General features: G+C 46.1%; 3 protein-coding genes and 1 long non-coding RNA gene across 6 annotated transcripts; 3 read left to right on the top strand and 1 right to left on the bottom strand.

Annotated features, from left to right (window-relative positions):
- Nucleotides 1-1153: 1153 nt before the first annotated feature.
- Nucleotides 1154-3441, top strand: LOC137610125 (prostasin-like). Its single transcript, XM_068337590.1, has 6 exons — nt 1154-1280; nt 1448-1468; nt 1703-1865; nt 1993-2261; nt 2825-2964; nt 3039-3441. Exons 1-6 carry the CDS (start codon nt 1226-1228, stop codon nt 3294-3296), a joined length of 906 nt encoding a protein of 301 aa, XP_068193691.1. The 5' UTR covers nt 1154-1225; the 3' UTR covers nt 3297-3441.
- A 3046-nt stretch (nt 3442-6487) lies between these two features.
- LOC137610126 (prostasin-like) lies at nt 6488-14017 on the top strand. Its single transcript, XM_068337591.1, has 6 exons — nt 6488-6970; nt 7138-7158; nt 12054-12216; nt 12363-12631; nt 13508-13647; nt 13721-14017. Exons 1-6 carry the CDS (start codon nt 6916-6918, stop codon nt 13970-13972), a joined length of 900 nt encoding a protein of 299 aa, XP_068193692.1. The 5' UTR covers nt 6488-6915; the 3' UTR covers nt 13973-14017.
- Nucleotides 13884-20217, bottom strand: LOC137610148 (uncharacterized). 3 transcript variants are annotated; one of them, XR_011038431.1, is made up of 3 exons: nt 20000-20217; nt 15896-16481; nt 13884-14021 (listed from the first exon to the last, which is right to left on the bottom strand). It is a non-coding gene; the product is annotated as an uncharacterized lncRNA (long non-coding RNA). The 3 variants fall into 3 exon arrangements; XR_011038430.1 differs by lacking the exon at nt 20000-20217 and adding an exon at nt 18512-18646; XR_011038432.1 differs by lacking the exon at nt 20000-20217 and adding an exon at nt 17080-17263.
- On the top strand, nt 16319-20635 carry LOC137610127 (prostasin-like). The gene is made up of 6 exons (XM_068337592.1): nt 16319-16445; nt 16616-16636; nt 18225-18387; nt 18534-18802; nt 20126-20265; nt 20340-20635. Exons 1-6 carry the CDS (start codon nt 16391-16393, stop codon nt 20589-20591), a joined length of 900 nt encoding a protein of 299 aa, XP_068193693.1. The 5' UTR covers nt 16319-16390; the 3' UTR covers nt 20592-20635.
- The last annotated feature ends 3085 nt before the right edge of the window (nt 20636-23720 follow it).

Here is a 23720-nt window from a genome sequence, read left to right as displayed (position 1 = left end):
TGTGTGTGTGTGTGTGTGTGTGTGTGTGTGTGTGTGTGTGTGTGTGTGTGTGTGTGTGTGTGTGTGTGTGTGTGTGTGTGTGAACCTGAGCCCATAAAAATCAGGTTCAGATTATTTGTGTCTTTAACAACCAAAATAAATCTAATAAACTATGTGTGTGGGGGGTGAATGACTGATTACATGTGTGTTTTTTGGGGGTGGGGGGGTCTGATAAGTCAGAGTTAAACATTGTTCACAACAACTTTTAAGTTTGAATAAAGTGATGAGCTCAGCAGCTTTTTCATGTGTTCAGAATGGAAAAGGGAAAATAGAACCCTAGCCCTAACCAGCTGAAGGAGTGAGGGGGCAGACGCTGGACGGGGTCCATGGTGTCCTGCGATGTAGCTGATGCAACCTAAATAATGACAAGCGTCACAAGTTCCCACTGTCCCTGAACGCAGCACGGCTGATGGACCTGATGTGGGTGAGGCTGGACGTCCCAGACGTTCATCTGACCACCAGCAGACTTCAGCTGCAATAAAACTCCTGATGGCGTCCACCATAAACGGTTGGCGAGCCGACAGGGTCCACGAGAACTGATAGAGCAGAGGGGTCAAAGTCCTTTACACCGGGGGCCACGTCAGGATAACAGCTGTCCTCGAAGGGCCACATGTAACTAATAAATGTAACTAAATGTAACTCACTGTAATGTAATATAAGTGTAAATACTCCTTAATGTTAAATAACTCTCTGTTCTAACATAAATCCTTTTAATCTGTCAGGTTATTAAACCCACAGAACTCCATCAATCAAGGATCAAACTATCAATAAAGAAAAATAACATCAGACACAAGTTAGGACGTTAACTTTGTTGACTACGTTTAGTCAGAGTTAAAATGGGCTGAGCTACTGCATTGTGGGAAATGTAGTTTTAGTCACACTTTTGACCGATTTATTTTGAGACACTGACCTTTTATGCTCTCAAGGGCCACATTTGGCCCCCGGGCCTTGAGTTCGACACATGTGTGATAGAGTATCAGTTGAAACCATCTTAGGCTCCGCCCACAACAACCAGAAGCCTCACTGTACTTCCTTCAGCTGTAAATAAATAACCGTGTGTACATGGAGTCATCCATCCACCCCTACATCCATATAAATAGAGCAGACCCCCCCGTCAGACCGTCAGTCGTCGTCTGGAGCTCCGAGCCGTTCAATCCTGCATCATCAGAAGACAGAGGAAGAATCCATGGAGGTCAAACTGGTCTCCTGGGGGGTCGTGCTCCTGGCCCTCATGGTCACAGGTGAGTTCTGCTGAAGAAGTTCTCCGTGTCTGGGTTCTGTGTGAACAGAAGAAATCAATAGGAATGAATATGGATGGAAGGGCTGAAGGAATTGTGGTGGGTTGGAGGATCTCTGGACCACCAGCAGACGTGGAAACCCTGACAGATGTTCTTTGTGTTCCTCACAGGAATCAACGGACAGTCAGACGGTGAGTGAGGATTCATGTGGTTCTGTCCTGAACAGCTGGACACCAGTGTTCTGATGGTTCCGTCTGTAGTCACGGTAACACACGTCAGGGTGTTACATTATTAGTTACATCTGGCCCTTGGAGGACAGCCATTATGCTGATGTGGCCCTTGGTGAAAATGAGTTTGACCCCCCTGCTCTAGAACCTCTGAACCGCTTCGTCTCAGTCATGTGGGTCAATCTGATTTCCCTCCAGTGTGTGGCGTTGCTCCTCTCAACACCAGGATCGTAGGAGGTGATGATGCTCCTGTGGGGGCGTGGCCCTGGATGGCCAGCCTACATGTTGGGGGACACATCTGTGGAGGTTCCCTGATCAACAACCAGTGGGTCCTGACAGCTGCTCATTGTGTCGAATTTGGGTGAGTCCAAGCCTCAAAAACCATTAATGATGGTCCAGAGGAAGAAACCGAAAACAAAGTTGCGTTCTAGTAGAACTGCTGGTTGTCCTTGAACTCAACAGTCGTGGATGTAAACGATGCCTTTCAGGTTTCCTGTGACCGCTTACGATATATTCCTGGGACGTCACATCCAAAATGGTTCGAACCCCAACGAAGTCATGATGACGCCGTCCAAGATCATCATGCATCCTCAGTATAATCCTAAAACATTTGACAACGACGTCGCCCTGATCCAGCTCTCTGGACCCGTTACCTTCACCGACTTCATCCGACCCGTGTGTCTGGCGGCGGCGGGCAGCGAATACAAAGATGGGCAGGAATGCTGGGTCACTGGATGGGGAAATATCAAAATGGATTGTAAGAACACACACACACACCCACACCACACACACACACACACACACACACACACACACACACACACACACACACACACACACACACACACACACACACACACACACACACACTATCCCAAGTACATTTTGGTATTACGTAATGAGTGTTTGTACCAGGTTAGGTAGAAGACAGACCCATAAGGAAGTCAAACTGTAATAAAACCAATTAATTATTACAAGGAAAACAAAAAGGAAGTGTGTCAAATGTTAAAGGAGCCCAGTAAATCATAAAAGCAGTAAAAGAAGAAGTGATAAAGGAGAGAACCCTGATTGTCAAGGCTCGAACAAGACTGGTAGATAACCCAAAAGCACAACAGACAAGCAGGCGGGTCAGAGTCTCTACCGGGGTGATCAATCCAACAGGCAGACGAATCAGACAAATGGCAGGCGAACAGGCAGCATACAGGAATCAGGCACAAGGGCAACCAGTCCAGGCAGATTCTACAAGGGGCAAGCAAAAGGCAGGGGCTGGGGGAGCAGGCAGTCTCAAAGAGGGTCAAATATCCCCCCTCTCTCTTTCAGCTCCTCTGCCGCCGCCCCAGACGCTCCAGGAGGTCGTCGTCCCCATCGTGTCCAACTCCGACTGTAACAAGATTTACCAGATTATCACCAACAACATGATGTGTGCCGGTCCATCCGGGGGAGGAACGGGCCACTGTATAGTAAGTCCCGCCCCCATCCTTAAAGCCCATTGGTTCTGCTGGCTGCTGATCAAACGGATGTTTTTGTCGTACAGGGGGATTCTGGTGGGCCGCTGCTTCGGAAGGTGGAGTCCAAGTGGGTTCAGGGTGGAGTAGTTAGTTTTGTTAGTACAGATGGTTGTGCTCTGCCCAACCTCCCTGGAGGCTACGCCCGAGTGTCCCAGTATGAGTCCTGGATCAAGTCCCAGATCACCTCCAACCCCCCCGGGTTCGTTGTTGATGGAACCACTCAGCTGGTTTCCCTCTCACTTCCTCTGCTGCTGTCCGTCACTCTGGTCCAGTCCTGGTTCTGATCAGTCCAGAGAACCACAGCAAGAACCGTGTCCAAGTCTGTCACAGTATCTACAGATCAAAGACAGGAAGAACTGATCAAACTGATCAATGGAATTCAGATTTCTGTGAAAAACTCCTGATTGTCATAAAATTCATTAAACTAGATGATTTAAACTTTTCAAACAAAAAGGAGTCAGTCGTTTTTACTCCTGTACCTGAATGTGTCTTTATTCATAACATCAGATATGAAACTTTTTAATCTGTCATTAGTTCATGAAATCATTAATTCTACACACCTTCAGTTCTTATTTCCATTCATTTAACATGAACCGATCATCTATGTGTTGATCAACTTGTAATCAGCTGTGGAGAAGAACATTCAAGATCACAGACTCCATGTGAAGTGGCCAAAGTCCAACAGCGAGAAACAGTGGGCAACGGCAGATAGAGACCTGATCAAGAACCTTGATGGACTCAAAGGAACAGTGGAGAAGAAATTGGAGAAAATGGGAGATCTGATCTACTCCGGGCTGCAGAGAGCTGAAAACCTCAGGACAAGAGGAAAGACAGGGCAAGAACATCCTTCTACAAGGACCCCTTCAGATTTGACAAAAGACTCTTCACAAAGGAAAAGAGAGGGTCACTTTAGGTGTCTTCCTCCATCTACCTCTTGCTCCAACTGTCTCATGTTCAGTTATACCTCAACCTCCATTAGTGAGTCAGGAATATGTGTGAAGTGTAGCTTTGTTTTAGTGCTGGAGGCAAGGCTCAGAGAGGTCGAGGGGCGACTCCACTCCATCGAGAATAGCCATAGCCTGCAAAAAGCACCCCCAGAGTGAGGGGAGTGCCATAGCTTAGCGCTGCAGCTTAACTGTGAGAGCGAAATGTCGACAGAAGCCTACTGGACGCCACACTCTGGTTGTTGGATCTTCCATTGTGAGACAACATTAATTTAAGACAGCCACAATGTAGCTGCATCCCGGGGGCCAGAGCAGGCGACATCGAAGGAGAATTCAAGTTAATAAGTAAAACTAAACGGAGGTTTAGACAAATTGTAGTTCATTGTGAGGTAAATGATGCTCGCCTGAGAAAGTCAGAGGTCCTAAAAGCTAACGTCGAGTCGGTGTGAACATTTACGAAGACCCTGGATGACGAAATAGTTTTCTCTGGTCCCCTCCACAATTTAACCAACAATGAGCTGTTAGCCTCATGTCATCTTTTAACCGCTGACTGACTAGGTGGTGTCCCAATAACTCAGCAGGCTTCATAGGCAATTGAAAAGCTTTCTGGGTAAAGCCTGGTCTCATTAGGAGGGATGGCATTCATCCGACTTGGGATGGTGCAAAAACATAGTCAAAAGTCTGTCCTCTGACACACACACACACACACACACACACACACACACACACACACACACACACACACACACACACACACACACACACACACACACACGGTTCTCTCTGAATAGCTGCATCAAGCTGTTAATATTTCTGATGTTCTGGTTGCTGTTGAAGCTGACGCTGGGAGTTTTTCCACACATCTAATCTTTCTGTTTTCCCTCAAACAATGTCTCAAGCACTTCTTCACAACCCATCACTAAAAGATGTTTTATGTTACCCCAAACTCCACCATGCCTTTAGTGAACATTCATTTGCATTTTTCTGGGTCATTTTGCCCTCAGCGCGGACTTCAGGGGATAATTCTGCTCAAAAGCTCTGTGCTTTGTTTCGTAGTGGGGCTTCACGTTATTAATTAATTAATTAGTGCTACGTGTTCAGACCATGTGAGGTAAAATGGTTTTGAACTGCCTGACAGAGGAATAAACTTCTGTGTGACAGGTGGGGAACACACATGGAAGACAGCGAATCCAAAGGCATGGAAATCCAGCCCCCACTTCAGCAACAACAGCTCAATATGGACATGAAAATTCAATCTGGCCTGTCTGCCACTCCCTCACTCCCTCTCTCTGTCTCTCCTCCTTGACCTATCTCTGTCCCCAGTGTATTACTCTCTCCAAACCAACAGGTCAAGGCGGATGACCCCCCTCCAGAGTCTGGGTTCTGCCCGGAGTTTCTTCCTCAGTGAAGGAGATTTTCCCCGCCACCGTCGCTTATGTTTCCTCTGGAGGGCACTGTTGGCTTTCTATCTATTAAGCGGTTTGAAATGTCTGCAGATGTGATCAAGCGCTATATAAATAAAAGTTGATTGATTGAAAGAGGGAAGTGGAAGACCACCAAGAAACTATTCACACGAACAGCCAAAGATTTGAGCAAAGGGTGGTACCATCAGACACACCACCAATTCCTCAACCAGAATACCAAATGGACGTCCATCCACCACTGGTGGATGAGATTCAGAGCTTGGCAACCACCCTGTGGATTCAGTTCAGGTGATGGACCAGTCCACCTCTGAGAGCTCAGACTCTGCTTCCTCTGTGTAAGACAAGGTCGTGGGATTGAGGAGATCCTCAAAGTGTAACTGTAAAGTGTAAAATTTGGAACAGAATGCTCACATTAATGATGTGATCATCACTGGCATCAAAATCAAGCCGCGAATGCATGTAACCAGGACAGGCCACCGAGCACAACGCTGATACTGAGACAGTGGAGCAACAGGTGGTTTCCCAACTCAGAGATCTGGAGCACATCCAGAGCTATTATTCACCGCCATCTGGGGTAGGATAAAATTCTACACACGTAAACACAGGATTGCTCTTCTGAAACGAGGCTTCAAACTGAAAGGAAAATATGTTTACATCGACGGGAATCTCATTTTTGGCTGATTTGGTCGAAAATGCTCATCAACTGAAGAAGAACGGGTTGATTGACAACACCTGGACCAACAACTGCATCTTCATCAAACTAGATCTTCATCAAAACAAAGAGACTCTCTCTGGAGCAGATGAACACAATGATGATCAGCAGAGCCATGGAGCTGGAAAAATACAAATAATAAGGATTATAAATGGAAGGGTTGACCCTGACAACTTCTACAATAACAGGATGGACAACAGTAGTTATTACCCCAAAGATCCGTAGAGGGTTTAGGGGCTAAGGGTTAGAGGACAGGGGTTAGGGTTATTTTATCTCTGGTCCCTGTAGATGATGTTTGACTTAGATGTCCGATAAGTGATGCATCATGTGATGTAAGACGTTAAATTTGAACCATAAACTTTATTTCACCTGCTTTCACAACAAGCTGCAGGTGAGCAGGAGCAGCTGGAAGATCTGACCAATTCCATTGTTTTCATTGACGATGACGATTAAACTGATTCTAGATTCTTGACGGGGCAGAAACTGGACCTTCCCACTGTCCCTGAACACAGCACGGCTGATGGACTTGTTACGGGTGAGGCTGGACGTCCCAGACGTTCATCTGACCACCAGCAGAGTTCAGCTGCAATAAACGTATCATCAAAGTCGCTCATAAACTGTTGGCGGGCCGGTCGGGTCCACGAGAACTGATAGAGTATAAGTAGAAACCGTGTTAGGCTCCGCCCACAACCAGAAGCCTCACTGTACTTCCTTCAGCTGTAAATAAATAACCAACCCCCCCGTCACACCGTCACACCGTCAGTCGTCGTCTGGAGCTCCGAGCCGTTCAATCCTGCATCATCAGAAGACAGAGGAAGAATCCATGGAGGTCAAACTGGTCTCCTGGGGGGTCGTGCTCCTGGCCCTCATGGTCACAGGTGAGTTCTGCTGAAGAAGTTCTCCGTGTCTGGGTTCTGTGTGAACAGAAGAAATCAATAGGAATGAATATGGATGGAAGGACTGAAGGAATTGTGGTGGGTTGGAGGATCTCTGGACCACCAGCAGACGTGGAAACCCTGACAGATGTTCTTTGTGTTCCTCACAGGAATCAACGGACAGTCAGACGGTGAGTGAGGATTCATGTGGTTCTGTCCTGAACAGCTGGACACCAGTGTTCTGACGGTTCCGTCTGTAGTCACGGTAACACACGTCAGGGTCAGTACCACCTCTAGAACGGGGGTCAAACTCCTCTTTACTGAAGGTCACATCAGCATAGAGGCTGTCCTCAAAGGGCCACATGTAACTAATATATGTAACTAAATGTAACTCAATGTAATGTAACATAAATGAAAGTAGTGCATCCCTGGGATGAGCTTCAAGAAAAATCTGCGCATCCCAAAAGTAATAACAGAATATACGGTAGAAGCGTACGCAAGTAGCGAATTTTGCCAATAGTACAATATAAAAACTAAACAAACTGTTCATTTCAATGATTTTATTAATAGCGACATCATAACTGTTTAAAGTAAAACAGAAAAAAAAGTAAATTTTGTACTATTTTTATCAAAATGGTAAAGCCTGGTAATCATTTAATAAACAGTTTCAGAAATAAAGAAAGATGTAAAACAGTTTTTTTCCCTTTATTATTATTGGAATTATTTTCTTCGTCTTTATTTCAGGTATCGTCCTGTGGACACTGCACCAAGCTGACAGGACCTTCCCCTCTCTTAGTTTTTCTCCAAATTTTGCATTTTTTTTCGGAGGCATGTTGATAATCAATCAATCAAACAATTACCTTTATTTGTATCGCGCTTAATCACAGACCTTTCAAAGCGATTTAACAGACAGAGAAACCCAACAGGACTCTCAGCATAAGTGACAGCTTATGATTGCTCTGGAGGGTCGAACTAACTCCTCGCTCTCACTGCAGCGCAGACGTCGTGTTGCCGTTTGGTCGGTTTTAATGAGGCAGAATCACACAGGTGAGTCTCATGAGAAACTGTCATGAGACACGAGCCAACTTCTCGCGCTAGATCAAAAAATAATGGCAATTTCCGGTTTCGACATTTAAGTGGAGAAATGGAGAAACTGTGAGTATTTCAGGTGAATGGAAGTGAATTTAAAGCTTCCGTCGCAGGAACACATAATGTCTGACGATCCTGCATCCCTGTCAAAAAAAGTGCAATAAAGACGCACGCAAACGAGAACACGGCTTAATATTAAATAACTGAATTTATCACTTATTGTAGTTCCAAATGTTACAGTTAGACAGAAAAAACATGTTTGTTTCTCTGTTCTAACATAAATCCTTTTAATTTGTCAGGTTATTGAACCCACAGAACTCCATCAATCAAGGATCAAACTATCAATCTTTTTCTTCTTTTCCTTTCGGCTTTTCCCTTCAGGGGTCTCCACAGCGAATCAATTGCCTCCATCTAGCCCTGTCCTTTGAATCCTCTTCTCTCACACCAACTACCTTCATGTCCTCTTTCACTACATCCATAAACCTCCTCTTTGGTCTTCCTCTAGGCCTCCTGCCTGGCAGTTCAGAACTCAGCATCCTTCTACCAATATATTCACTATCTCTCCTCTGGACATGTCCAAACCATCTCAGTCTGGCCTCTCTGACTTTATCTCCAGAACCTCTAACATGTGCTGTCCCTCTGATGTACTCATTCCTGATCCTATCCTTCCTGGTCACTCCCAGAGAGAACCTCAGCATCTTCATCTCTGCTACCTCCAGCTCAGTCTCCTGTCTTTTCCTCAGTGACACTGTCTCTAGACCAAACATCGCTGGTCTCACCACAGTTTTATACACCTTTCCTTTCATTTTAGCTGAAACTCTTCTATCACACATCACACCTGACACTTTCCTCCACCCGTTCCATCCTGCCTGGACACGCTTCTTCACCTCTTTTCCACACTCTCCATTGCTCTGGACTGTTGACCCTAAGTACTTCAAACCCTCCACCTTCTTGATCTCTTCTCCCTCTAACCTCACTATTCCACTTGGGTCCCTCTCATTCACACACATGTACTCTGTCTTACTGCGGCTAACCTTCATTCCTCTCCTTTCCAGGACAAACCTCCACCTCTCTAGCTTCTCCTCCACCTGTTCCCTGCTCTCACTGCAGATCACAATGTCATCTGCAAACATCATAGTCCATGGAGATTCCTGTCTAACCTCGTCTGTCAGCCTGTCCATCACCATAGCAACAAGAAGGGGCTCAGAGCTGATCCCTGATGCAGTCCCACCTCCACCTTGAACTCCTCTGTCACACCTACAGCACACCTCACCACTGTCTTACAGTCCTCATACATGTCCTGCACCGCTCTAACATACTTCTCTGCCACTCCAGACTTCCTCATACAATACCACAGTTCCTCTCTGGACACCCTGTCATCAGCTTTCTCCAGATCTACAAAAACACAATGCAGCTCCCTCTGGCCTTCTCTGTACTTCTCTATCAACATCCTCAAAGCAAATACTGCATCTGTAGTACTCTGTTTTGGCATGAAACCATACTGCTGCTCACAAATGTTCACTTCTGCCCTTAGTCTAGCTTCCACTACTCTCTCCCATAACTTCAATGTATGGCTCATCAGCTTTATTCCTCTGTAGTTGCCACAACTCTGCACATCTCCCTTGTTCTTAAAAATGGGCACCAGCACACTTCTCCTCCGTTCCTCAGGCATCTTCTCACTATCTAAGATCCTGTTGAACAACCCAGTCAGAAACTCTACTGCCACCTCTCCTAGACACTTCCATACCTCTACAGGTATATCATCAGGACCGACTGCCTTTCCACTCTTCATCCTCTCCAGTGCCCTCCTCACTTCATCCTGACTAATCTTTGCTACATCCTGGTCCACAACAGTCACCTCTTCTAGTCTTTGTTCTCTCTCATTTTCCTCGTTCATCAACTCTTCAAAGTACTCTTTCCATCTTCCCATCACACTACTGGCACCTGTCAATAGACTTCCATCCCTATCCTTAATCACCCTAACCTGCTGCACGTCCTTCCCATCTCTGTCTCTCTGTCTTGCCAACCTGTATAGATCAGTCTCTCCCTCCTTACTGTCCAACCTAGCATACAAGTTATCATAAGCTTCTTGTTTGGCCTTTGCTACCTCTACCTTCACCTTACGCTGCATCTCCCTGTACTCCTGTCTACTCTCCTCAGTCCTCTCAGTGTCCCACTTCTTCTTAGCTAACCTCTTTCTCTGTATACACTCCTGTACCTCCTCATTCCACCACCAAGTCTCCTTATCTACTTTCCTTCCAGATGACACACCAAGTACTCTCCTACCTGTCTCCCTGATCACATTAGCTGTAGTTGTCCAGTCATCTGGAAGCACCTCCTGACCACCCAGATCCTGTCTTAACTCCTTCCTAAAAGTCATGCAACACTCTTCCTTTTTCAGCTTCCACCATTTCGTCTTCTGCTCTCCCTTTGCCCTCTTGATCTTCCTCACCACCAGAGTCATCCTACACTCCACCATCCTATGCTGTTTGGCTACACTCTCACCTACCACTGCTTTGCAGTCACTGATCTCCTTCAGGTTACACCGTCTACACAAGATGCAGTCTACCTGTGTGCTCCTACCTCCACTCTTATAGGTCACCCTATGTTCCTGCCTCTTCTGGAAGAAAGTATTCACTACAGCCATTTCCATCCTTTTTGCAAAGTCAACCACCATCTGTCCTTCTGCGTTCCTCTCCTGGATACCAAACCTGCCCATCACCTCCTCATCACCTCTGTTTCCTGCACCAACATGTCCATTGAAGTCTGCACCAATGACAACTCTCTCACTTCTAGGCATGCTCTGCATCACTTCATCAAAGTCCGACCAGAATTTCTCCTTCTCCTCCAGCTCACATCCTACCTGTGGAGCATACCCGCTAACAACATTGAACATCACACCTTCTATTTCTAGCTTCAGACCCATCACTCTATCTGACACTCTTTTTACCTCCAGGACATTCCTAACAAACTCCTCCTTCAAGATAACTCCTACTCCATTTCTCTTCCTATCTACACCATGATAGAACAACTTGAACCCTGCTCCTAAACTTCTAGCCTTGCTACCTTTCCACCTGGTCTCCTGGACACACAGTATGTCTACCTTCCTCCTCTGCATCATGTCAACCAACTCTCTACCTTTTCCTGTCATAGTTCCAACATTCAACGTCCCTACTCTTAGTCCTATACTCTTGGTGTTCCTCTTCTCTTTCTTCGAGCGAACGCACTTTCCTCCTCTCCTTCTTCGACCAACAGTAGTCTAATTTCCACTGGCGCCCTGTAGGTCAACAGCGCCGATGGCGGTCGTTGTTAACCCGGGCCTCGACCAATCTGGTATGGAAGTCATAGGTTTAATTCGCATCTTTGATTTGGCAAAAGTTTTACGCCAGATGCCCTTCCTGACGCAACCCCCTGTATTTATCCGGGCTTGGGACCGGCACAATAAGACACTGGCTTGTGTCCTCTTGTGGCTACATTAGATCAAACTATCAATCAATAAAGAAAAATAACATCAGACACAAGTTAGGACATTAACTTTGTTCACAACGTTTAGTCAGAGTTCAAAAGGGATGAACTACTGCATTGTGGGAAATGTAGTTTTGCTCAAAGCACACTTTTGACCTATTTCTAGACACTGATCTTTCATGCTCTTGAGGGCCACATTTGGCCCCCGGGCCTTGAGTTTGACACATGTGTTCTAGAACCTCTGAATCGCTTCGTCTCATTCATGTGGGTCAATTTGATCCGTCTACTGCCTCACAGACGCTGGACTGTCCTGCTGTCAGTGAACTCCTCACAGATGCTGGACTGTCCTGCTGTCAGTGAACTCCTCACAGATGCTGGACTGTCCTGCTGTCAGTGAACTCCTCACAGACGCTGGAAGGTCCTGCTGTCAGTGAACTCCTCACAGACGCTGGACTGTCCTGCTGTCAGTGAACTCCTCACAGACGCTGGACTGTCCTGCGGTCAGTGAACTTTAACAGCTGTTTCCCTCCAGTGTGTGGTGTTGCTCCTCTCAACACCAGGATCGTAGGAGGTGATGATGCTCCTGTGGGGGCGTGGCCCTGGATGGCCAGCCTACATCTTGAAGAACACATCTGTGGAGGTTCCCTGATCAACAACCAGTGGGTCCTGACAGCTGCTCATTGTGTTGATTCTGAGTGAGTCCAATCCTTGAAAAACGTAACGATAGTCCAGAAGAAAACACTGAAAACTAACTGGTGTTCTGGTAGAACTGCTGGTTGTCCTTCAACTCAACAGTTGACGATGTAAACGATGTCTCACCTGAACAAACGCTCTCTTTCAGTGTGCCTTTGACCGATTACGATATATTCCTGGGACGTCAAAACCAAATGGGTTCGAACCCCAACGAAGTCATGAGGAAGGCATCCAAGATCATCATTCATCCTCAGTATAATCCTAAAGAAGTGTACAACGACATCGCCCTGATCCAGCTCTCTGGACCTGTTAACTTCACCAACTTCATCCGACCCGTGTGTCTGGCGGCGGTGGGCAGTGAATACAAAGATGGGAAGGAATGCTGGGTCACTGGATGGGGAGATATCAGCATGATCTGTGAGAATTTGTTCAGTCATTTACAGTTACACACATACACACACACACTCACACAAAATGCCAAGTACATTTCGGTATTACGTAATGAGTTCTTGTACCAGGTTACGTAGGAGACAGAACCATAAGGGAGTCAAACTGTAATAACAGGAGCAGCGAGCCAGCGATACCAACAGACCCAACGAGAACCAAGGCAGTCAGAGAATGCAACATCCCACGACACCCCTGAATTCAAACTATTTACCCTGTCCTACTTTCAGGGTAGGTCAGAGCAAGTCATGGGATATTGTAGTCTCTGAATTCAAAATTTTACCCTGCGCTTTTTTCATAGGTCAGGGTAAATCAAATCATAGGTTGATCAAAGCACTAGCTTTGGGTATTATTATCATTGTTAATATGATTATTATTCCCTTTCCCCTAATGTCTTAATTTTTCTTCAATGTACATTTTCCTTGTTTCTGTTTGTTCTGTGTGTCTGAATGCTGCTGCAACATGTCTATTTCACAGTTTGGGGCAAATCAAGTGTATCTTATCTTATTTTAAAACCAATAAATGATTAAAAGGGAAATAAAAAGGAGGTGTGTAAAATATTAAAGGAATCTAGTGAAACGTAAAAGCAGTAAAAGAAGAAGTGATAAAGGAGAGAACAATAAAGGACAGGAACACTAATGACATGACACAGTCAGAAAGCAAAAGTATGTATCTGTAAAAGTTCTCTGTTAAAACAAACAGATGGTGACCCGTCCAATCAGAACGCGTTCCTTCACCTCACCTGACTCTACCCGACAGCGATCGGATCGATTGAGGGGGATCGGTGATGTCACAGTCAGGTGATGAAGATGATGATGGGCCAGCCTTCATCCCTCCTCTCTCTTTCAGCTCCTCTGCTGCCGCCCCAGACGCTCCAGGAGGTCGTCGTCCCCATCGTGTCCAACTCCGACTGTAACAAGATTTACCAGCTTATCACCAACAAAATGATGTGTGCCGGTTACTCCGAGGGAGGAAAAGACTCCTGCTTCGTAAGTCCCGCCCCATCCTTAAAGCCCATTGGTTCTGCTGGCTGCTGATCAAACAGATGTTTTTGTCGTACAGGCGGATTCTGGTGGCCCGCTGCTTCGGAAGGTGAACTCCACGTGGGTTCAGGGTGGAGTAGTTAGTTTTGGGTGTGGTTGTGCTCTGCGCAACATCCCAGGAGTCTACACTCGAGTTTCTGAGTATGAGTCCTGGATCAAGTCCCAGATCACCTCCAACCCCCCCGGGTTCGTTGTCGATGGAACCACTCAGCTGGTTTCCCTCTCACTTCCTCTGCTGCTGTCCGTCACTCTGGTCCAGTCCTGGTTCTGATCAGTCCAGAGAACCACAGCAAGAACCGTGTCCAAGTCTGTCAAAGTATCTACAGATCAAAGACAGGAAGAACTGATCAAACTGATCAATGCAATTCAGATTTCTGTGAAAAACTCCTGATTGTCATAAAATTCATTAAACTAGATGATTTGAAATTTCAACCAAAAAGAAGTCAGTCATTTTTACTCCTGTACCTGAATGTGTCTTTATTCGTAAGATCAGATATGAAACTTTTTAATCTGTCATTAGTTCATGAAATCATTAATTCTACACACCTTCAGTTCATATTTCCATTCATTTCACCTAAACTGATCAACAGAAACACCTTTCATTCACCTCTGTGCTGATCAGTCTCAGGGATTTTACCATCTAGTCCTATGAAATCAACCGATAAACCTGAGAAATCCATTGATTTCTGTGAAAGGGCAGCTGACGACTGGGTAAAGGCAATGTGACAGCTTGGAAAGACAGCTGACAGGAAGAAAGTAGCCCAACGGGGCTGTCATGGACTAGATATCCATGATGGCGGGCTTCGTCATTGGACAAGTGCCACCCATCACTGCTACAAAAAGTTTAAAGAGAACCCCCCCCCAGAGTCTGTGAGAGCAGCGGCAGAAGAGGACAACCGGGTAACTGACCCTGGGATCAACACGAAGACGAACCAGATCATCGTTACAGAACGAGTAACATCAGTTGTAGGACAAGAGCCCCAAGTTTGTATCTGTGGGTGAAGCTTAGCAGCAGGATTTAACCCACAGCCCACAATTGGAGAATGGGAGATCTGATCTACTCCTACGGAACAGAAAGGTTCGGGACAAAAGAACCAGGAAAGAAGGACATGAGTCCAACAGAATGAATTACTGGAAGAGTTAAGGGTTCAGGAAGGTCTTATAAGAAGTGAAGCAACTGTGGAAAGATATGGAAGAGACGGACCGACACACTGTTGTCTTGGAACCGAGGGTAGAAAAATTGGAACGGAACGCTCTCATTAATGATGTGATCATCACCGGCATCAAAATCAAGCCACAAATGCATGTACAGGTTGTAGCGAAGGGAACCGCACCAAACAACGCTGATACTGACAAAGTGAAGCAACAGGTGATTTCCTGACTCAGCGATCTGGAGCACATCCAGAGCTGTTATTCACTGCCATCCCGGGGTAGGAGACCGCCTGCAGTGAGGATAAAACTCTACAACCGTAAACACAAGACTGCTCTTCTGACACAAGACCTCAAACAGAGAGGAAACGAGAACCAAGGCAGTCACAGAATGCAACATCCCGCGACTCCCCTGAATTCAAAATTTTATCCTGTCGTATTTGCATAGGTCAAAGATCAAAGGTAGCGCTCTGACCTACTGTCATTGATCAAAGCACTATCTTCTATCTATGGTCTTACTCACACTGGCCTTCTCCCTTGTCTTTCTATCCTATGCGGTTCCTGAGAGTGCAAAAGTTGACATTTGAGCTTGAATTAGTTTTCCTTAAGGTCAAGGTCATCATCTCATTTTCATCCCCTGTGCTGCCTGAGTAATGTCCTTCAGTTTCATCTTTCTGTCTACAACAGTTGTGAAGATATTTGTTGGACAAACCAACGGACGGACACATGAACAGACATTACAATACATCACCGCTTGGAAGTGGGATGTAAAAATGTTTACATCAACAAGAATGTCACCATGAAGAATGGTGATATCGCAAAAACGGCTCGTCAACTGAAGAAGATTGGGCTGATGGACAACACCTGGATGAGCAACTGTTATTACACCAAAGATCCGTAGAGGGTTTAGGGGCTAAGGGTTAGAGGACAGGGGTTAGGGTTATTTTATCTCTGGTTCCTGTAGATGATGTTTGACTTAGATGTCCGATAAGTGATGCGTCATGTGATGTAAGACGTTAAATTTGAACCATAAACTTTATTTCACCTGCTTTCACAACAAGCTGCAGGTGAGCAGGAGCAGCTGGAAGATCTGACCAATTCCATTGTTTTCATTGACGATGACGATTAAAGTGATTCTAGATTCTTGACGGGGCAGAAACTGGACCTTCCCACTGTCCCTGAACGCAGCACGGCTGATGGACTTGATGTGGGTGAGGCTGGACGGGCAGACGTTAATCTGATCACCAGCAGAGTTCAGCTGCAATAAACGTATCATCAAAGTCGCTCATAAACTGTTGGCGGGCCGGTCGGGTCCACGAGAACTGATAGAGTATAAGTAGAAACCGTGTTAGGCTCCGCCCACAACCAGAAGCCTCACTGTACTTCCTTCAGCTGTAAATAAATAACCGTGTGTACATGGAGTCATCCATCCACCCCTACATCCATATAAATAGAGCAGACCCCCCCGTCAGACCGTCAGTCGTCGTCTGGAGCTCCGAGCCGTTCAATCCTGCATCATCAGAAGACAGAGGAAGAATCCATGGAGGTCAAACTGGTCTCCTGGGGGGTCGTGCTCCTGGCCCTCATGGTCACAGGTGAGTTCTGCTGAAGAAGTTCTCCGTGTCTGGGTTCTGTGTGAACAGAAGAAATCAATAGGAATGAATATGGATGGAAGGGCTGAAGGAATTGTGGTGGGTTGGAGGATCTCTGGACCACCAGCAGACGTGGAAACCCTGACAGATGTTCTTCTTTGTGTTCCTCACAGGAATCAACGGACAGTCAGACGGTGAGTGAGGATTCATGTGGTTCTGTCCTGAACAGCTGGACACCAGTGTTCTGACGGTTCCGTCTGTAGTCACGGTAACACACGTCAGGGTCAGTACCACCTCTAGAACGGGGGTCAAACTCCTCTTTACTGAAGGTCACATCAGCATAGAGGCTGTCCTCAAAGGGCCACATGTAACTAATAAATGTAACTAAATGTAACTCAATGTAACATAAATGTAACTACTCCTTAATGTAACTAATAAATGTAACTAAATGTAACTCAATGTAATGTAACATAAATGTAACTACTCCTTAATGTAACTAATAAATGTAACTCAACGTAACTCAATGTAATGTAACATAAATGTAACTACTCCTTAATGTAACTAATAAATGTAACTAAATGTAACTCAATGTAATGTAACATAAATGTAACTACTCCTTAATCAGAGTTTATTTTACCTCAAGAAAGTAGTGCATCCCTGGGATGCACTTCAAGAAAAATCTGTGCATCCCAGCATGACATATATGCATCTGATGATATCCGATTTTTGAGGGACGGATTGGAACCACATTCGGGAGGTCGATTCACATCAGATATGGACGGATGCATCTCAGTCTGAACAGCTCCAAACACTTTAGTGATTATATTACCTCACACATCACGCGCAGTGAATGACGCCTCCGCCCCGAGGTCATTGCTGCGGCAACCTGTCAGATCGGACAACAATTTGCCCCAGTCTGAACTGAGCCAGATCCCATTTGGACACTTGCTAAAAACAGTGTGAACAGTCAGCCCTAAAAATTGGATATGGCAGGAAATCTAATTGGTATCCAATTTCCCTGCAGTCTGAACGCAGCCTAGGGGTAACGGGAGACAGTGGTACCTGAAGTGTGTACCGTACCTCCAGTCTACTTCGTAGTTTGGTTTTGTTTGTGGTCACTGCATAAAATCCCGCTCCACAAAGACAGGATGTTGGAAATAGAAGCACCGTTTTCAATGCTTTTTGGGCCGTCTCAGGTTATTCTGCCTTCATTTTAATCCAGAACACTGGCACAGTCGTGGGCTTCATTTTTGGGGTGACAGGTGGTAATCTGTCAAGTGACTGAGACCTGTTAAGAGGCACAGGTGCATGCATTCGTCTGTGCTTCATTCTGCACAGAAGTCACTTTTCAAAATAAAACATCTTTAGACTGGTAATCAATTAAAAAAGAAAAGAAAAAGTCAAACGTTCTGTGCCGCCCGACAGGTACCGGGTGCAACCTGGTGGTGTTGAACCGCTGCTGTTGAATCTCTGAACCCCGTTATCTCATTCATGTGGGCCGATTCAGTCTCCTGCCTCACACACCGTCCTGCTGACGCTCCTCACAGACGCTGGACTGTCCTGCTGTCAGTGAACTCCTCACAGACGCTGGACTGTCCTGCTGTCAGTGAACTCCTCACAGACGCTGGACTGTCCTGCTGTCAGTGAACTCCTCACAGACGCTGGACTGTCCTGCTGTCAGTGAACTCCTCACAGACGCTGGACTGTCCTGCTGTCAGTGAACTCCTCACAGACGCTGGACTGTCCTGCTGTCAGTGAACTTTAACAGCTGTTTCCCTCCAGTGTGTGGCGTTGCTCCTCTCAACACCAGGATCGTAGGAGGAAACGATGCTGCTGCGGGGGCGTGGCCCTGGATGGCCAGCCTGCATCTTGGGGAACACATCTGTGGAGGTTCCCTGATCAACAACCAGTGGGTCCTGACAGCTGCTCATTGCATCCAAAGCGGGTGAGTCCAGGCCTCGAAAAACGTAACGATGGTCCAGAAGAAAACACTGAAAACTAACTGGTGTTCTGGTAGAACTGCTAGATGTCTTTGAACTCAACAGTTGACGATGTAAACGATGTCTCACCTGAGCAAACGCTCTCTTTCAGTTTTCATGTGACCGATTACGATATATTCCTGGGACGTCACACCCAAATGGGTTCGAACCCCAACGAAGTCATGATGACGGCGTCCAAGATCATCATTCATCCTCAGTATAATCCTAGAACAGTGGACAATGACGTCGCCCTGATCCAGCTCTCTGGACCCGTTACCTTCACCGACTTCATCCGACCCGTGTGTCTGGCGGCGGTGGGCAGCGAATACAAAGATGGGGAGGAATGCTGGGTCACTGGATGGGGAGATATCAAAATTGGTTGTAAGAACACACACATACACACACACACACACACACACACACACACACACAAACTATGTCAACTACATTTCGGTATTACGTAATGAGTGCTTGTACCAGGTCCAGAGCCCTAAACCACACCAGGATGTTGTTGGTGAGGATGCTCTCCACAGAACATCTGTAGAGGCAGCGACAGGTCCTGAGACACGTTTACTCTTCTCAGGGACCTTAGACTGTACAAGCGTTGGTGCGCCTTTTTCACAAGGGCACTAGTGTTAGTGCCCCATGTAAGGTCGTGTGAGATGTGCGTTCCCAGGAACTTGAAATTGCTGACCCGTTCCACAGGTCCCCCTGGATTAGAAGAGGCAGGAGATCCTACCTCTTCCTCCTGAAGTCCAGCACCATCTGCTTGGTTTTGGAGGAGTTCAGTGCCAGGTTGTTGAGGGAGCACCAGGTGCTGAGGTTCAGGACCTCCTCCCTGTAGGCCGACTCGTCATTATTTGTTACCAGCCCCACCACAGTAATGTCGTCAGCAAATTGAAGAGAAAGTTGCCGCTGCCAATCGGGGTGCAGCCAAGTGTGTACAAGGTGTACAGCATTGGGCTGAGCACACAGCCCTGGGGGGCCCTAGGGCTCACAACCAGGGTTGAGGATCAATAACCACCCAGCCTGACTGCCTGCCTGCAGTTCGTGAGAAAACTCCCGATCGATGAGGCGATGTGCTCGTCGATACCCAGACCGCGCAGTTTGGACAACAGTCTGCTCTGAACTAGTGTGTCAAAGGCAGAACTGAAGTCTACGAACAACACCCCCCATAGCTGCCAGGGTGTTTGAGGTGTCCACACAGTGTGGAGGTCCGTGTTGCATCACCAGTCCACCTGTTGGCTCTGGAAGCGAACTGGTGCTGATCAAGACTGGGAGGCAGCAGAGATTTTATTTGCCTCAGGACCAGCCTCTCAAAGCACTTCATCACTGTGGGGGTCAGAGCCACAGGTCTGTAGTCGTTAGGGCTGCTGATAGACTTCTTCTTGGGGACAGGTACGACGATGGCCGATTACAGGCAGCTGGCGACTGTGCAGGTGACCAGTGAGAGGTAAAAGATAGATGTAAAAACCCTGATGACATGAACCACAGTCAGGAAGCAGAACGCTCGTAAAGTTTCCTATAAAAACAAACAGATGGTGACCCGTCCAATCAGAACGCATTCCTTCACCTCACCTGACTCTACCCGACACACCCTGCTTTAATCTGACAGCGATCGGATCGATGAGGGGGATCGGTGATGTCACAGTCAGGTGATGAAAATGATGAGGGGCCAGCCTTCATCCTTCCTCTCTCTTTCAGATACTCTACCACCACTCCAGACGCTCCAGGAGGTCGTCGTCCCCATCGTGTCCAACTCCGACTGTGACAAGATTTACCATTTTATCACCAACAACATAATGTGTGCCGGTTCCTACAGGGGAGGAAAGGACACCTGCCTCGTAAGTCCCGCCCCCACGTTTAAAGCCCATCGGTTTTGTTGGCTGCTGATCAAAAGGATGTTTTTGTCGTACAGGGGGATTCTGGTGGGCCGCTGGTTCGGAAGGTGGAGTCCAAGTGGGTTCAGGGTGGAGTAGTTAGTTTTGGTTGCGCTTGTGATCAGCCCAACATCCCAGGAGTCTACACTCGAGTTTCTGAGTATGAGTCTTGGATCAAGTCCCAGATCACCTCCAACCCCCCCGGGTTCGTTGTCGATGGAACCACTCAGCTGGTTTCCCTCTCACTTCCTCTGCTGCTGTCCGTCACTCTGGTCCAGTCCTGGTTCTGATCAGTCCAGAGAACCACAGCAAGAACCGTGTCCAAGTCTGTCACAGTATCTACAGATCAAAGACAGGAAGAACTGATCAAACTGATCAATGCAATTCAGATTTCTGTGAAAAACTCCTGTTTGTCATAAAATCTATTAAACTGGAAGATTTGAAATTTTCAAACAAAAAGGAAGTCAGTCGTTTTTACTCCTGTACCTGAATGTGTCTTTATTCATAACATCAGATGTGAAACTTTTTAATCTGTCATTAGTTCATGAAATCATTAATTCTACACACCTTCAGTTCATATTTCCATTCATTTCACCTAAACTGATCAACAGAAACACCTTTCCTTCGTCTATGTGCTGACCAACTTGTAACCAGTTGTGGAACATACAACATCACAGACTCCATGTGAAGTGGCCCAAGTCCAACAGCGAGAAGCAGTGGACAACGGCAGATGGAGACCTGATCGAGAACTTTGATGGAGTCAAAGGAACAGCGGAGAAGAATTCGGAGAAAATGGGAGATCTGATCTACTCGTATGGAGCAGAAACGTTTGGAACAAAATGTCTGTGTGGGTTCTCAGTCGTCCAGGTCGAGGTTCTCCAAAGCTGTTTAAGTCAATCCACTGGACTATAAGAAAGTTTCTAGAAACCATTTCTCCTCTCATCCAAGAGACTTCTACAGTTCTGAAGGTGTCTGGTCTTGTCCCAGTTTATTAACCCTGTGGGGTGCGGTCAGCACTATTCACATTTCACCGGCCGTAGTTTAAACTAATCCAGACAATAGTGTTTCAACGACGACGTTTTAATTTATCAGTAAAGTAGGAAGTAAAATGGCTATGACGTTCTTTCAGTATGAAGTCACAATGTTTGGCTTTCATGTATTTCCTGGCATCCCACCGTAACCCTCGCAGCAGGAACAATGGCGGACATCGCCTCCCGGACGGATCTGACAGAGTAACCAGTTTAATCCGCGCCTGTAGTCATTTCACGGCGCCAGACGCTACGATAGCGAACATTTCCGGCAACAAAAGCGAAGACGCTCGAACAGCTAATCACATTTACGGAAATGCCTAACGGGGCGGGACGGTTGACATTACCTCCAATCATCGTGTTCTTTTTTAACCAATGAAATTTCCCCCTACAAAAAAGGGGCGGGGGCTGTAGATGTCATCTTTTGGCTTTAGCGTCGTTTCCTGTTAGCTAGCTAGCTGCGTTGTGTCGTTCGTGAGGCCACAGCATTTATTTCCGGTTAGGCGTTGTTCCTTTCAAAATAAAAGGGTATCTCTATATCTCTATTGATTGGTGCTTTCAATTACAGTAAATTAAAACTTCATAAAATATCGAGCATCTCCAAATAGTTTCTAATTTCAGAGCAAACACGAAATATTCACGTCTGGAGCAACAAACACACAGAATTCATTCTGTATTATTGTGGAATAATCTGCCTCAGCAAATCAGACAGGCCTCTTCTCTGTTTTTAAATCTCGTGTGAAGACCTACTTCTTCTCCTTGGCTTTCAACATTTAGACACTGGATTTTATTTTGTCTTCTCTTATTTTTTATTGCTCTGATTGTAAGCTTTTGTTTTTATCCACATTTTGTTTTTAATTAATTTTACTTATAGATAAAAGACAAAATGGCTCAAATATTATAATGTTTTTCTTTTTTATTTATTTGCCTGTACAGCACTTTGGTCGACTGCGGTTGTGGTAAAGTGCTCAACAAATAAAGATTGGATTGGATTGGACTGTACCGTCGTACAAACCGTGTCTTCCTGCTCTTCTGTGGTGGTTCTGTTTGGACGTCACGCATCCAGCAGGTGGCAGCCTCCCCCCAAGGAAAACGAACATCATAGCAGACATTCAATAGTTTTATTGTGAAAAAATCTTCCTCTTCCCACCTTTGCCTTAAAACTGTACAGTCAATAATTTAAAACAGAATAAACGTTCAGCCTAAATGTAGAAGAACATCCTCTCTCACACACACACACACACACACGCTTCAGCAGCTTTAGCTTCAAACCAGAATAGTGTTTTACAAGTTATTATCATCTTCATCATCATCATCCCCATAATCATCATCATCATCATCACCATCATCATCTTGATCAACAGTCTGCTCCTTTATACAACAGGCGACATCACAAGTGTCCATATTTCAAAAACGTCCCAAAAAATAGAAGCTGAGTTTCAGGAGTTTCTGCAAACAATGAAGAACTTTGTACATTAAGAGGCGGAGCCACGTGTGGAGGCGGAGCCACACAAAGAACAACAACAAAAAACAACACCGTTGCCGTGTGAGTCTGCAGCAACAAGAAAAGCTCTTCCTCAGAGAACCTCTTCTAGAAATCCAAATTTGTTCCATCGTTCCTGAAACACTGAGCTGCTTTTAGATCTCCCTTACCCATAATGCAGAGGGGCGTGAAGGCAGTTTAAGCTAATTGCTTGCGGTAGTGCCCTCATTGAAGGACCAAACCGGCGTTGTTGGTTATTTCCCCAACATCTCAGGTGCTCCGTTGACTTGTCACATGATTTAGAGGTCGCTAAGTGCTAGCATCAACATGCTAGGTTAGTTTAAGCACACTCAGGATCTTGCATTTACACGCTAGCAAGCCAATATGTGCTTATCTGTGAGAGTCGTGCTAAAATGAAGTCAAAACCTCTTCATTGTTGCCCCCTGGTGGCTGGAGGTGGTAGAAGCCCGCCTCTGTTAGCATGATCCGAATTAAAAACTGATTGGACGTGCAGTAGGGAGGATTTAAGGAGGACCAACACACAAAAGCATTCTGGGATATGCATTTAAAAATCCAATTTCTGATTTAAGGTCAAACAAATGCATATGTTATTAATTTAAGACGCCATGTAAGTTTTTGCTGAATAAATAATTGACGAGCTGAAGCGTTGCCGTTGGCGACCACTGATGGCGGAGCGGTTGTTTAAGAACCACCATTAACGGCGCAGAGTTCTGATTTAGAGGCTCCACTCCTGAGTCCAGGCGCTTCATGGACTGGAAGCAGATGAAGCAGTGAGGAGGGAAACGCTGCCAACACCCGGTGAGACGAAGAGGAGCAACAGCTTCACACGAAACAGAAAGAAGCAAGAGGAGGAGGAGGAGTGGGGATGAAGGAGAGAACCACGCTGA

Source organism: Antennarius striatus, chromosome 16 (genome assembly GCF_040054535.1).
Source record: "Antennarius striatus isolate MH-2024 chromosome 16, ASM4005453v1, whole genome shotgun sequence".
Taxonomy (NCBI): domain Eukaryota; kingdom Metazoa; phylum Chordata; class Actinopteri; order Lophiiformes; family Antennariidae; genus Antennarius; species Antennarius striatus.
This window is presented reverse-complemented; position numbering and strand designations above follow the sequence as displayed.